Source organism: Saccostrea cucullata, unplaced genomic scaffold (assembly GCF_032062105.1).
Source record: "Saccostrea cucullata isolate Sc308-1 unplaced genomic scaffold, CSIRO_AGI_Scuc_v1 ctg3288, whole genome shotgun sequence".
Taxonomy (NCBI): domain Eukaryota; kingdom Metazoa; phylum Mollusca; class Bivalvia; order Ostreida; family Ostreidae; genus Saccostrea; species Saccostrea cuccullata.
In genome coordinates, this window is record NW_026940572.1 from 44,987 (window position 1) to 58,989 (window position 14,003).

At 32.8% G+C, this 14,003-nt stretch overlaps 1 protein-coding gene and 1 long non-coding RNA gene across 2 annotated transcripts; both read left to right on the forward strand.

Annotated features, from left to right (window-relative positions):
- Positions 1 to 1,079: 1,079 nt before the first annotated feature.
- On the forward strand, positions 1,080 to 2,893 carry LOC134255632 (uncharacterized). Its single transcript, XR_009989594.1, has 3 exons — positions 1,080 to 1,224; positions 1,794 to 1,859; positions 2,425 to 2,893. It is a non-coding gene; the product is annotated as an uncharacterized LOC134255632 (long non-coding RNA).
- Positions 2,894 to 4,397: 1,504 nt separating this feature from the next.
- LOC134255631 (uncharacterized) lies at positions 4,398 to 13,329 on the forward strand. The gene is made up of 7 exons (XM_062738152.1): positions 4,398 to 4,435; positions 4,690 to 4,762; positions 10,590 to 10,841; positions 10,940 to 11,062; positions 11,405 to 11,437; positions 12,936 to 12,959; positions 13,147 to 13,329. Exons 2-7 carry the CDS (start codon positions 4,690 to 4,692, stop codon positions 13,239 to 13,241), a joined length of 600 nt encoding a protein of 199 aa, XP_062594136.1. The 5' UTR covers positions 4,398 to 4,435; the 3' UTR covers positions 13,242 to 13,329.
- The last annotated feature ends 674 nt before the right edge of the window (positions 13,330 to 14,003 follow it).

The window sequence follows — 14,003 nt, forward strand, 5'->3', positions numbered from 1 at the left end:
TGATTCTCATATGATTGGCCAAATATGATTATCATATGATTGTATATACGTATGATTCTCATATGATCCATATATGATCTTCATATGAAAGGCAATGCATATGTGGATCATATATGGCTAAATTGCCTATGTGTAATCGTGTATTCTCATAGGCAAATTTAGCCACATATGATCCACATATGCATTGCCTTTCATATGAGGATCATATAATCATATGAGAACCATATGTAAAACATATGAAAGGCCCTGCATATGAAAATCATATGTATATTTTGACAGTTGTCATATGAGAATCATATGAAACTGATCATATGAGAATCATGTAAAATTGCAAGTTCTCAAATATATATATATATATATATATATATATATATATATATATATATATATATATATATATATATTAATTTAAATGTAGATTAATTCAAAAGAATTTGTTAGCAATTACTTATGTGAAGTTCTACTCTGATTTACTACCCCCCCCCCTTTCCCTAAAAAAAAGCGTTCACAATTTTTTTTTCTGTAATAATGTACTTCCAAGATAAAATTAATAAAGAATAAATTAATTTGCTTTTATTTCAAATCTTTTGTGTTTGGTTTATTACTTGAGTAAGATAAAAAAAAATCTGTATTTTTTTCGGACCGGTTTTTATTTTTATCGGATAAAAGTGTACGTCATGTTTGACGACACTGCTGCAACAGAAGTGCTGAGTGTTGGAAAAAGTAAGTTATCTCCTAAACTTTTTTTTTACAAAGACCTTTAATTCATATTGTTTAGATATCCTTTCATTACGGTTACAGGTTCGTATGAACTTATTTCTATATTACTCTCTACAATTGTTGAATTAATGCATTTCGCAAAACTACACTGTAATGTTAGTGATCTGTAAGTATATTTTGGATAAATTTGTTTCTCATTGGATGTAAACATTACAATTTACGTGTTAGGCTAAAGGTATTACTTTGTTTTCATTTTGTTTTGACTTTGTTACGTACTAATTTGAAAGTGAAAGTTGAAACCCTGTATAGGAGTTGACGTTTTGTATGTTGAGATCGTTATCAAGTCGATTCTTTCATCGACTTAATGACAAATGTTTGTTTCTACTTGAGTTCAGTGTCACAGTGCTGCTTTTTTATGAAGTCCACGAAGCCCAAAGCTAGTAAGACTGTCAATTGATCCTAAAGCTGATTCTGACAGACGATTGCACCATCACGATATTAAAGGTAAAAATATTGCAATAAAAAATGAAAGTGTACATCTGTAATGACTCCTTTATGACAAAATTTTTCTTGATAATTTCTTTTTGTTCCTTTATAATTCTACATTGTTTGCACAGCTTCATCAAAAATAAATTCAACTCGATAATATAAAAGTTTTATTCTACATTATGAAACAATTTTAATAGTAAATGCACTTTTTAAATATGGAAAGTATGAATAGAATTTTCTTGCTTTAAAAGCTATGAAACTATGCAATTACTTCAGGGGATAAATTGAATTTTTGAATTTCAGCAAAAAATTGATAATAACAGTGGCAACTTTCAAGGTACAAATACATGTGCATGTAACTATGTGTTGAAAGTACATCAGATAGTTAATCCATTGAATATTTACATCTATGTATTCAGTGACATTTATAATTTTTTCCAACACTAGAGAAGCTAGTTTCAGTTAAATTTTTAGATATTTAGGACAATTGAGAATCTACAAACGTGTACTCTCTCTTTTTGTAGTTTAAGTTTTAGATATCATATGCTTAGAAAATATCTACTGTGTGAGTATTTGTTTTACAGGTTCAATAAACAGTCAGCCTCTCATAAGAAAAAATCCAAAGATCAAAAGATTGCTTCAAAGTTAAGGTAACCTACACACTGTTCAATAGACTTTGTTATATTCTTCCCAACAAAGTCTGGGATATCCTTAAATCACAGAGTCTGTTTTTTCTGCCTATTTGTGACAGAATCTTCTTAATTTTTAGCAATATAAATTAATATATATTATTTGAACATTCCAAATTCAATTGTCAAATAAAAAAATGCCTTTTTAATGATTTTAATATGAAGCATATCTTCTAAAAATGTAATTGTCTTGCACAATTCAATTCAATTGTCAAAATTAAAAAAAAATGCTTTTTATAATTTTATTATGAATCATATCTTCTAACAGTGTAATTTTCGTGCAAATCACATCATAGGATTCCACAAAACACATTGTATAACATATATAACATAAGTTTTATCTCATATCAAATCTGTGTCGCTGAATTGGGAATACGTTTGTTTGCTGATGATAAGTACTATTAATATAACTTGTAGAGAATTAGGAATACATTTGTTTGCTGATGATAAGTTATTTTAATATAACTTGTATAATTGATTTTGTAATTTTAGAATCATTTTATTTTTATTTTTTATATTTTTTTAGAGACTATTCTGTGGCATAAAGAAATTGTTTGAGAAGGCGAGAACTGGTGGATTTGCATTTTTGGTACAGTTCAAAGAGATTTTCAAAATGGTCAGATCAGAGGGAGGACAACTGAAAATAATGGAGATACAGAAGGAAAAAGAACAAGGAAATATATAGAATAACTATGAAATGGGGAGGATGTACACAACTTTGTCTGAATTTGACCTGTAAAGATTTCCCATTCTTATATGTATGCTGGAATATCAAATAACTTGATTTTTCATAAATTTATAATAGAGAATACATGACAAATGTTATTGCTGATGTTTCAATTTTGCTGTGGACACTTTCATGTCATATGGTATTTTTATACAAGTACATGACCTAATCATGTTATTCATTTGTACATGTATATATATTTAACTACTTTATCATTTTGCTGAAATCTTATAATTTGTACTCATTTTAGAATATGTTAAATACATGTATCGACAAATGCTACTGACTTGCTTGTATATTCTCTTGTTTAGAATGTACACTGTGAAAAAAATGAGTTATGTCTCTTGATGAAAATAACTTTATCAAAAAGCTGCGTAAGCATTAAAAGATATTTTAAATATGTAACCAATGAAGATGGATCATTGTAATGTAATGAATTTTCATCTAAAGCAGAAATATCTGATTTTTAAATGTGTACAAGAAATGTGAAAAATATTGAAAGAGAACACACACAAGTGTTTCATATGATTTACATATGATGCCCTTTTCATATGATTCTCATATGTAAATGGCTTGAAACACACATAAGTGTTTCATATGATTTACATATGATGCCCTCTTCATATGATTCTCATATGTAATTGGCTTGAAACACACATATTATTCATATGAAAATCATATGTAGTTATTTTCATATGATTCACATATGTGGATCATATGTAAATCATATGAATTGCTTCATATGATTCACATATGATGCCCTTTTTCTATGATTCTTATATGAAACCAATCATATAAGAATCATATGAGAATCATATGTGGCTAAGTTGCCTGTGTAGTTTATATTTTTTAGGAGCACGATCGAGAAGAAAATGTGACAGTATTACAAGAACAACATAAACGTGTTAACAAATGCAAAAAGTAATTTATAACAATACGCTTCAACTGTGCATTTTTTAACTTCAATAAAAAGTCTGTGTGCTGTAAACGAGCGTAAAAGTAGCATGCTCTGTAAAGCATGTTTTAAGAAATTAATATAGCTTTCTTTATTTAAAAAAAAACACGGAAAACACCAAATCTTTGTACTCGCATTTATTACAAAATATGTAAAGTTTTTTTCTGGAGAGTTTGACTGGTTTCAAGGAAATAGTGTGCTCACAATAAAACTTGACTTGTGGTTCAGGAAAAGCAACGATCAAGTGTGCAAAGGCCCGTATAACGCGGTAGTACTTTTTTTCCGAGATTAGGTCAATAGTAACCTTTTATTTAGAACACCACACACACACACACACACCCTCACTTCTGGCATTTCAGGTTTCTTTTTTGGAAAAGTTAACCAAAACTAATATCCCACCCCCATCACACACATTTTTTTGAGATCGGAACATCAGAACAATTACGATATTTTCAGGGGGGACAGGTTTTTGTAAGACCTCCCCCTCGAGATTTATACCATTTTTACTGCATTAACTGTAGTCTCCAAAAAATATTTTTACAAACCGGTCTACCAATATATATTTTTTCGGAGAGCTACAGTACAGTTTTCAGCTACGGGCTGGGTACATTTGATATACATATATTATGTAAGGTCCACGTTAAAAACTATATATTAAGGTGTACAAACTGAAATGAGCCTTCTTCAAGTACAATAGATTTTTCAACGATAAATCACGAAAACTTTTGAATACTTATTTATGCAAAACTGTGTTTCAATAACACTGCATTTGTATATTTAATTTAACTCGTATTGTGTTCGGACGTATAAAAATCAACTGTGACCGAAAACAAATTTCCTCAAAAGGAATACAAGGTTATTATACCGTAAAACAGTTTATTGCAGTTTTTTTTCATTTCAAGAAAAAATGTTTACAGGACTTTACTGCATATTTTACATTCTTATGGCAAAATGTATCCTCCATTATGAAAACATTGAGCAATTGTAATTTGCACTTTTATAAGGTTTTTACAAGACGTTCTTGTAAAAAGCATCCTGTCATGAATCATGACCTCGTTTTCGTATTTCCTGTTTGTTTACTAACGCTTAAATCAAAAATTTCTTTGTAGATGGTCATGAAATCGTTCTCTTATCTGCAAGCTATCGCTGTTTTTGTATTTTTGGCTCATAGTACGAATATATGTAAGTATAAAATTAATAACATCAATATGACATATAAAGAAAATCATCTCTTATTTGATAATGACAAAATAATGTTTTCATAGCTGATTATTTTAAGTGAATTATTATTCAGTATTCATGAAGGCCTAAAGAAGATACTCATTTACACTAAATTGACGATGGTTTTTCCGATTATTTCCCCAAATCATGACAAGGAGCACAGGATGACCGGTCGGCAGGGGATGCTCACTCCTCCATAGCAACTGATCTGACTTCCGATGTTTTGGAGGTCTGTGTTAGCTCTGCTCCAATTTTGTATTGATTAAAGATTTTTTATCTTGAATTCTGTTCATTATCTCTATGTTTCATTACAATCGGTCGCTGTACGAGGTATTTGCTAACCAGACCTGATGTTAAAATGAAAAAGTTCAAGATTTCAACAGTGCGTGTACAGTGAGAGGTCCTTTTCCTTTTAAAGGTGCAAGGACACAGATTTGAAGTTAAAATTTTCTGTATAATATTACGACTTATATATTTTAGTAGCATTTTACACAAAAATAAATTAAAATTTTCTGATATCCAAAAGTTATTAAAACTTAGAATTTTTAGACTGGTTTGATTGACACATCCTTGCACATTCACAAATTTTATTCTTAATGCTTAGGAAAAGTGCCAGTCTTGTTGAATATAAATGAAAAATATAAAAGTTTTAATCCAGGTGTAATGTAGGTTAATTCGTTGCAAGTGGGATAACCAAGCTTGCCTAAGGATTTCCCTACACAGCCCCACCCCCGCTTCCGTCTCTAAGGGGTCTCCCTTGGCACCTCGCAAATGTAGGACCAAGGGAACATCTTAAAGAGCATGTTGCAGAGCCCACCTGAAGGTGGACATCTGCAATATTAATGACCTCTGCTTAAGAGAAGCCCGTTCAAAATGTAGACCCACCTCCTCCAGAGGCCCCAACTTTTGGTTTTTGAGCAGCTCCCCCAACTGATGGTAATAAAAGTCATTATACTGACTGGCCTGTTTAGCGTACACTCCCACTGCCACCTTCCAGGGGATATGGGATAACTGCTCTTCTAGCTGTTGGCTTGTCGGCCAATACTTAAGGTCACAGTATACAACCGCCCCCCCCCCAACTACCCTAACAGAGACTGTTGGAGCTGGGGATAATGCCCTACTTATGACTGAGGAGGCCGTTAGCTGTAAATTCCCAGCGAATCTGTTGCGCACTCTGTCATGGTGCCATTTGCTGATATCACTGTGATATACGCGAGCCAACGACAGAGGTGAATGTATGAGCCGATGGTAGAGAGTGAACCGATGGTAGAGAGTGGGCGCTATCATGAAATAGCGCTACATGTGTCTTGATTCCTTGTTTTTTTATTTATAAATTACTTTTCGCGGCATTCGTGAATTAGCGTATCGTAACACAATTCCTTATGAAGGGATATGGTTAGTTTTTAAAATATGTTCATTTCCAAGGATTAGTAAATATAAATCCTTATTGAACCAAACTATGTTGTATACTGTATACTAACGATGAAAAATATAAGAAGATACTGCAGTTACTAAACAATTGATTTCCTTAACAATATTTTTTATCAGAATAAAATTATCTTTAATCTCAATGAAGAGTTCATAAAATATCTTTATTAAAAAGACCGGGGGGGGGGGGGTGGGTCGAGAACTTTTTGTCAAGAAATCATTCATCCATACAACCAGCGTTTAAAATATGATGCACGATTAAAATTAAAGGAGTGATGAGCTCAATAATTGAATAATGAACTTTCATGAGATGTTGCACACATCAAGTTTTTAGTGAGCGTCTCAGAGAAAACCATGCAAAACATTTCACAAGCAGGGTTTATGTATTAAGTAGGCTCATTACACCTCTTTTTGATGACGTACTACACAAAAAAAGAAACCTCCATTGTGTCGACCGGTTTGCTCAGGGGACGAGTTGTATAGGTACCTCTATAATATGACCCTGACCTTTAAAACGCTTTAAAAATAGATGAAACATGCGGTGTTGTAAACAGTGAAAACAAAGTAACGGATTCATTATTCATAGACCAAGAAGAATTGCTTTTAGGCAGAAACAAAAGAAAGCAACAGTCAAATCTTCGCCAAACAAGTAATGTCAATTTCATAGCCATGCATGCAGTGAACTCTATAAATCACTGACATGTATGTATGGAGGAAATTAGAGTTAAAATCTACAACCTTGTTGAAATTAAAATTTTATTTAATTGCGCTATTTACTGTGTTGGTGTTAATTTATATATTTGTTTTATTGATTTAAATGTATGCTCTGGCAATTTAAAGCTTTAATATGAATTTCAGATGTAATGTCAAACGTTCCATAGTGTTTTGAGTCTTGGCTAATTAGGAAAGATAACTCTTGAAAGTGGACTTTTTATACCAAATATTTTTTAAATTGGATTTTTCATTTCGTTTAAACTTTCCTCATTCAATTTGACACATGTAATTCATTGAAATACATTCCTCTTCAGAACACATTTTAAAAATGTTTTATGCATAGATTAAAAAGATAATGACATTAATTGTTTTTTTTGGAGAAAATTATTTTTTCTAATAAAATTATTATTAGGTATTATGAGGTATTTTCACCGTGTGTACTTGTCTTAAGAAGATGCCCATAATTTGACACTGAAAGTTCTGAAATTCTGTGAATAATAAACCTGAAATAAAACATTTCACTAAAATAAAACAAAAACTAAAAAAATTCTATAAAAAATATTAATGATATCAATACCCCCATCTGGATATTTCACATCTACATTATAAGTGGTGCTGTATTGAAATCTAAAATAAACTGGATGTAATGAGCCACCTTAATATCAATTTTTGTGTGCAATATAACATTGATATGTCATCAAATTTGCGACACATTTTAGCTCATCTGAGCTGAAGGCTCAAGTGAGCTTTTATGATCACATTGTGTCCGTCGTCCGTCCGTCTCTGTCTGTCTGTCCGTCTGTAAACTTTTCACTTTTTCGACTTCTTCTCAAGAACAACTGGGCCAGCAAAGCTGAAACTTATGTGGAAGCATCCTGGTATAGTGTAGATTCTAAATTGTTCAAATGACCTCCAGAGGAAAGGCGGGGCCACAATGGGGAACCAAAATTTTACATAAAAATATATAGGAAAAATCTTTGAAAATCTTCTTCTCAGAAACCACTGAGCCAGAAAAGCTGAAACTTATCTGGAAGCATCCTGGTATAGTGTAGATTCTAAATTGTTCAAATCATGACCCCCGGGGGAAGGGGGGCACAATGGGGAATCAAAGTTTTACATAGAAATATATAGGAAAAAAATTTGAAAATCTTCTCAGGAACCACTGGGCCAGAAAAGCTGAAACTTATGTGGAAGCATCCTGGTATAGTGTAGATTCTAAATTTTTCAAATCATGACCTCCGGGGGAAGGGCGGGGCCACAATGGGGAATCAAAGTTTTACATAGAAATATATAGGAAAAAACTTTGAAAATCTTTGAAAGACTGTTGTTACCCCCAGGTTTGAATTATAATCAATTATCACATCTGGGCCTGTACAAAACGGCAAATATCGGGGTTAAACTATCGTTATCTTGATTAAATAATAAGAAACACACAAAGATTTGTAATTTTGTAATTAAATAGACAGAGACACAAAGGGCTTAATTTCTCGTGAGAAGTATTTTCTTAGTATGTTGTTAAATTTTTCCCTCACCTTTCGATTTGATCCCTCGCCAAGCAACAAAATGTACTCTGAACAAGGATATTGCATACATGTACAATTTTGCTGTAACCTTGACCTTAGACCTAGAAAAATGGCTCAAGGTCACTGCACATCCTGAACCTAAAGACACTCTGTAAGTTACGTATAATCCAGATTGGGCCAAGGAGCAAAATGTGCTCTGGAAAAGGATTATTCTTAGAATTCTGCTTTCACCTTTAGCATGTTTAGATCAAGAAAAATGGTTCAAGGTCACTGTACATTCTTTTCCCAAAGGCACTCTGTAAGTGAAATTTAGCCAGCATTGGCCAGGGTTAGAGAAGATATGCACCGGACAAGACACTTGGGATGAACGGACAGACAAACTGATAACTATAGGGTGCCCACAGAGGGGGCCCTAATGAATCGGAGTAATATAGTACACTAAAAACATAGTGCCGGTATATGCTCATTAAGTTTACATGTACATGATTTCTGGCAGTATCAAATACTTACAGAATATCTAAAACTCTATCTATATCTGTAATTACACTCCCTGTGAAAGTGTCTTGGGAACTTGTAACACCAATAATTATTGAATTGATATCGTTTTAGTATAAGATGAATACAATATACTTATAAAAAGTTAATAAATTCTTTTATTTCATTTTTTTTCTGCAATCAGATATGACTTTAGATCAGAAATAACTAATTAAATTCTTACAAATATAACTCTTACAAACTCATGGTCAATTGTCATAATTCAAATTGGACACAGATTAGATGTAAAGCCTTCAATGTCATGTTTTGTTTCTGATAATCTGAATTCAACGCGATATCAAGTATTGCATTCAAAATGTGGACTTTCATGGGATGTTCTTCCAGTTCTATACCCGTTTTAAAATATTTGAGATGTAAGCTTGTGGACCATTTTTGCCATTTTGCATGGTTTTCTCTGAGACACTCAATTAAGTTGATGGGCCGGACGATCTGTCATTATGTTCCCCAAACGAAGTTGGGGAACATATTGTTTTTACTCTGTTTCTGATTATTATTATTATTTTTCTTCTTCTTCCTGGGTACTTTTTTGTCCGGGAGTGATCTTTTAAATTACACATCCAACTTAGGTAAAACCTTTTTAGGGTCAGTAGGCATGTTATGTAGATTGCGGAACGAAGGTCATTTTGCGCGCACGTGCTTGCAAGAGCGTGCACGTGCAACACGGGAAATGACTGAATTAACAGATATAGGCGCAACTTTTCACATTTTTGATGAAATGCTTTGAAAATCATAATATAAGGATGTATTAGTAGCATAGACAATATGACATGGTCAAAATAGCAAAAACTCACGCGCATGCACGTGCGCTTCGCTCTGATTGGCTGAAACTAAAGTCTCAATATGTTTCTTGCTTTTTGACGAAATCTTTTGAAATTTTGATCATTGCCATACATTAGGATATCCTACAATATGATATATAGCAATGTTCATGAAAACACGTGCATGCACGTGCGCTGCAATCTGATTGGCTTAAACTTTAAATAGCTTAAACTCCCTTGATTTTCAACCAAACAGGGTGGGATTTGGAACATAGATAGATATGATGGACCTCTACAAGAAGGTATGTCACCATGCACATGCATACACGTGCGTGTACATGTGCTGCAATCTCATTGGCTGAAATTTTAAACAGCTATAACTTCCTTGGTTTTCAACCAAACGGGTTGGGATTTAGAAAATAGATAGATGTAATGGACTTCTACAAGAAGGTATGGTCGCCATGCTCATGTATGCACGTGAAATAAATTCAAAAATACACTTGAATGAGCGCATTTTTTAATACTTTTGGATTAATTACTTTAATATTTAGTATATTGAAATATAGATTCTGTGGACAATATGATATGGTCATTACGCATATGCATTCACACGCGCAAGCGTGCAATGCTTAACTTTGAATGAACTTGGTACACTTCTGGGTAAACGTTGTTAAAGTCTCAAATGCATAGAGTTTGTCTTATTTAATGAAGCTTACAGGGGATATGGCACCAAAAGCGAGTTGGGGAGCGTTTGGGGAACATCTGTAACGGTTCCCGTTACAATTAGCACTAGTTTTGTTTTATTTTTAGATGTGGCGTCTCAGGTCGTTATGGGTTTTAGATTAGATTTGCATTATGATATTCTTCATATTGGTGGCACTTATCGAGGAATATGTGATGTAGAAATCCCCCCTGATGATAACATAACAAACGTGGATGCCTATTGGATAGTTAAGAATACGGACTATTGTCACAACGGTCATAAAGTATTGCTAAATAGAAACTACACGTGTAATGCAACTACGGTGCAGAATACAACATCCTTCGAACTTAGAATTCCAGGTACATTGCCATGCTTCTGATCCTTTTTCTGATGCTTTTTTTCATATTGAGTGCATCTAAAATAATTTCTGATGCTACAAACTTTTTTCTCTTATTAGACTTGACATTAGAAGATTCTGGTACATATACTTGTAAAGTAAAGCATTACACAGAACATAGCACGTCAATTTTCTCTGCAAAACATATCACGTCAACTTTTTCTGAAAATATTACAGTCATAGGTAAGTATAAGATTATGCTGAAATAAATGAAAATTCATCAATTTCATCCAGTTTTAAGTTTTTCGTCGTAAAAATGTAAGTTCAGAATGATATTTGCCATTGAATTTTAAAAGAAAGCACTTATTTAGTTTGAAAGTTATTTCATTACGTTATTTAGCACAATCTAATTAAAGTCAGATATCTTGGATTCGTGCGGTATATTCTTTGAGTTAGGCATACACAGAGTGTATACGGCGCGGATTTAGAAGTCTGACTTCAATCAGATTGTTATGAAACATTATCTTTTGCTCTGTATTCAAGTATTGTACGATCAAGTATAATAATAAGTCTAATTTTTTACAGATCCTTCCATCACAACACCACGCAAAACACCAGGTAAAACTTGTGTAATTCTTTAACACTGTTTTCTATTGAAACCTTTAAATATTCCCATCACTATATTTCAATAAATATGCATTATAGATAAAATATATCTTACAATTTTAAGCAGTTCTCTGTGTGCATATATTTTTAATGAGATGTTGGTTGCTTGCAATTGCATTGTGTATCATTAGAGGAAAAAAAAAACTTGTCTACTGTAAATACATTTCTTAATGAGCAATAAACTGTAACTTGAGAGGAGAAGAATGCAGCAGATCAGAGCGATTCGAACCCTCCCCCCCCCCGAAACTCCGGTTAGGTGTTCTACCGACTGAACTATAAGGCCACCGGCCATCGAACCCGACTGATTGCCACAAACCTCCTTCCTTAGCGGTCTTGGGCCCCAAATTATCCTTGGCAGGCCTCTCACCTATCAGTTCCAGGGCATGGCATGGCACGAATTATAACGGGAGAGAAGAAAAATGCAGCGGACAAGAAAGGGATTTGAACCCAGGTCCCCTGCAACTCCGGTGAGGTGTTCTACTGACTAAGGTATCTGGCAAACGGCCATCGAACCCGACTGACCGTCACATATCTTTTGAATTACCGTTTACGCTTCAGACGAAAAAACAAGCAATTGAAATTATACAAGCAGGATTTTTAGTCATGATATACACCGTAGCATGAAAGGCATCTTTACCGAAACAATAACAATTAGTTGCAATAAAACTGTAAATCTCAATATTCTTTATGTTAAACATTTAAAAAATGTTTTTAAAAAACCACACAAATGTCTAGTTAAATATTGATTCCTTTCTGCATTTTAAAAAACAATCTTTTTTTATATTCCGGTTGTGACATTTAAATTTAACTTTATGTGAACATTTTATTAAGGTGTGTCTATCCTTCTATAATGCCAAAAGTTTTTGAAAAACCCGTAACTAACTTAAACTTTTACCCAATAGAACGATATCATTTGGAAGAATGCTTTTCAATAGGTGAAATAATAAACATTGTTAAGTAAAACAAATTTTAAAAATGTATATTCTTTTTATCAAATCAATTATTCAATCTTTAACAAATGTTGACAAGAGCAATGACTCCTTCTCATCTATCTTCATTCAGATAGTTTCTTTATTGCACTTCTGAGATAAAACAGTTTCCCTGACTTTCACAATTAAAAGTATATCATAAGTAGCAAGTAATACGGAACTTTCAGCATCAGATTTTATTTATGCATTTGAACCAGTGTTTACAAAATTGATAAATTAATACAATATACAAAAAAGTACTATTTCTTAAGCTTGATGTCTTGATGTTGAAACAAACTTCTGTTTATTCAGGTCTACCATTTTAAATAATATAGCATCATATACATTTTTTTTGTTGTCATAACTGATAAATTTAACTACAGTGTGTATTAAATGAAATTATATGCACCTTTTGAACTCTGAACCATTATAATTGTGAAGGTGGAGAGACCTTAATATTCTAATGTTTGTATCTTTTGCAGAATCAACAACAGTAACCACTCTAAGTAAGCATCTCAGTTGATTAATTTTTTCCTTAAATTAAAATTTCATTTTTTTTTTATTTGAATACATTCAGTGTTGAAATTAATATTTATTAAAATGATCAACAGTAATATATATATAATATTTTGTCAATTTAAAAAGTGACATACTTTTATTCAATCTATGACTGAGTTGTTGTTTACTTAAAAGGTGGCAGGGGTAACACAGGAGGAGCCGCCTCACTAGAAACCAAACTTCTATCAACTATCGTCACTATGTTGTCAGCCGCTCTAGTTTATATTTGATTCTCAGTAGAAACCTTATATATTATTATAACAGTAACTTGATCCGAAGGGTCGTATCACGTCGAGTTGACAGGTGCGGATCATAAGATCTAACGAGACGCGAAGCGTCGACTTTTATCTGATGATCCGCGCCTGTCAACGAGACGTGATACGGCTCTTCGGATCAAGTTACTGTTATAATGATAAATTTATTATATACCCCCTCATAACTGGCAAAATATAGCAAAAGAAAACTTTAGAGATCAATTGCATAACATTTATCCATAAAACAAAGCATAATAACAAGGGACTTTTTAACGTGCAAGAAAAATAACGTCATATTTCTGCGTACTACGTCATCAGTTTCAGAGAGTGGTGATATGGATTCAGAAAACAACATGTTGGTGATCCGGAAAATCGGATCACGACGTCACGTGATAGCGTAAATTCAACAGTAAAATTGGGTGATACACATTAGGTATATAATAAAAACTTCTATCAACTATCGTCACTATGTTGTCAGCCGCTCTAGTTTATATTTGATTCTCAGTAGAAACCAAACTTCTATCATTTACCTCATTATGTTGTCAGCCGCTCTCGTTTATTTTTGATTTTATATGCCATTTTACATTTTGTTTATATAATCTATGGTCAATTCATGCCTTAAAATGTATTTCGAACTCTCTTATCTATTTCTAATTTCAACAACAATATGAATTAAATCTCTAGGACAATTAAACCTCTTTATCATATTGATCAATGTTATCAAATTAACGCAAGTGC

Bases quoted from the DNA above. Each gene is read 5' to 3' on its own strand.
- LOC134255631 (XM_062738152.1), top strand. From the start codon at position 4,690: ATGGTCATGAAATCGTTCTCTTATCTGCAAGCTATCGCTGTTTTTGTA. The intron at 4,763-10,589 runs GTAAGTATAAAA...TTTTATTTTTAG, and splicing joins GGCTCATAGTACGAATATAT to ATGTGGCGTCTCAGGTCGTT. The intron at 11,438-12,935 runs GTAAAACTTGTG...TATCTTTTGCAG, and splicing joins AACACCACGCAAAACACCAG to AATCAACAACAGTAACCACT.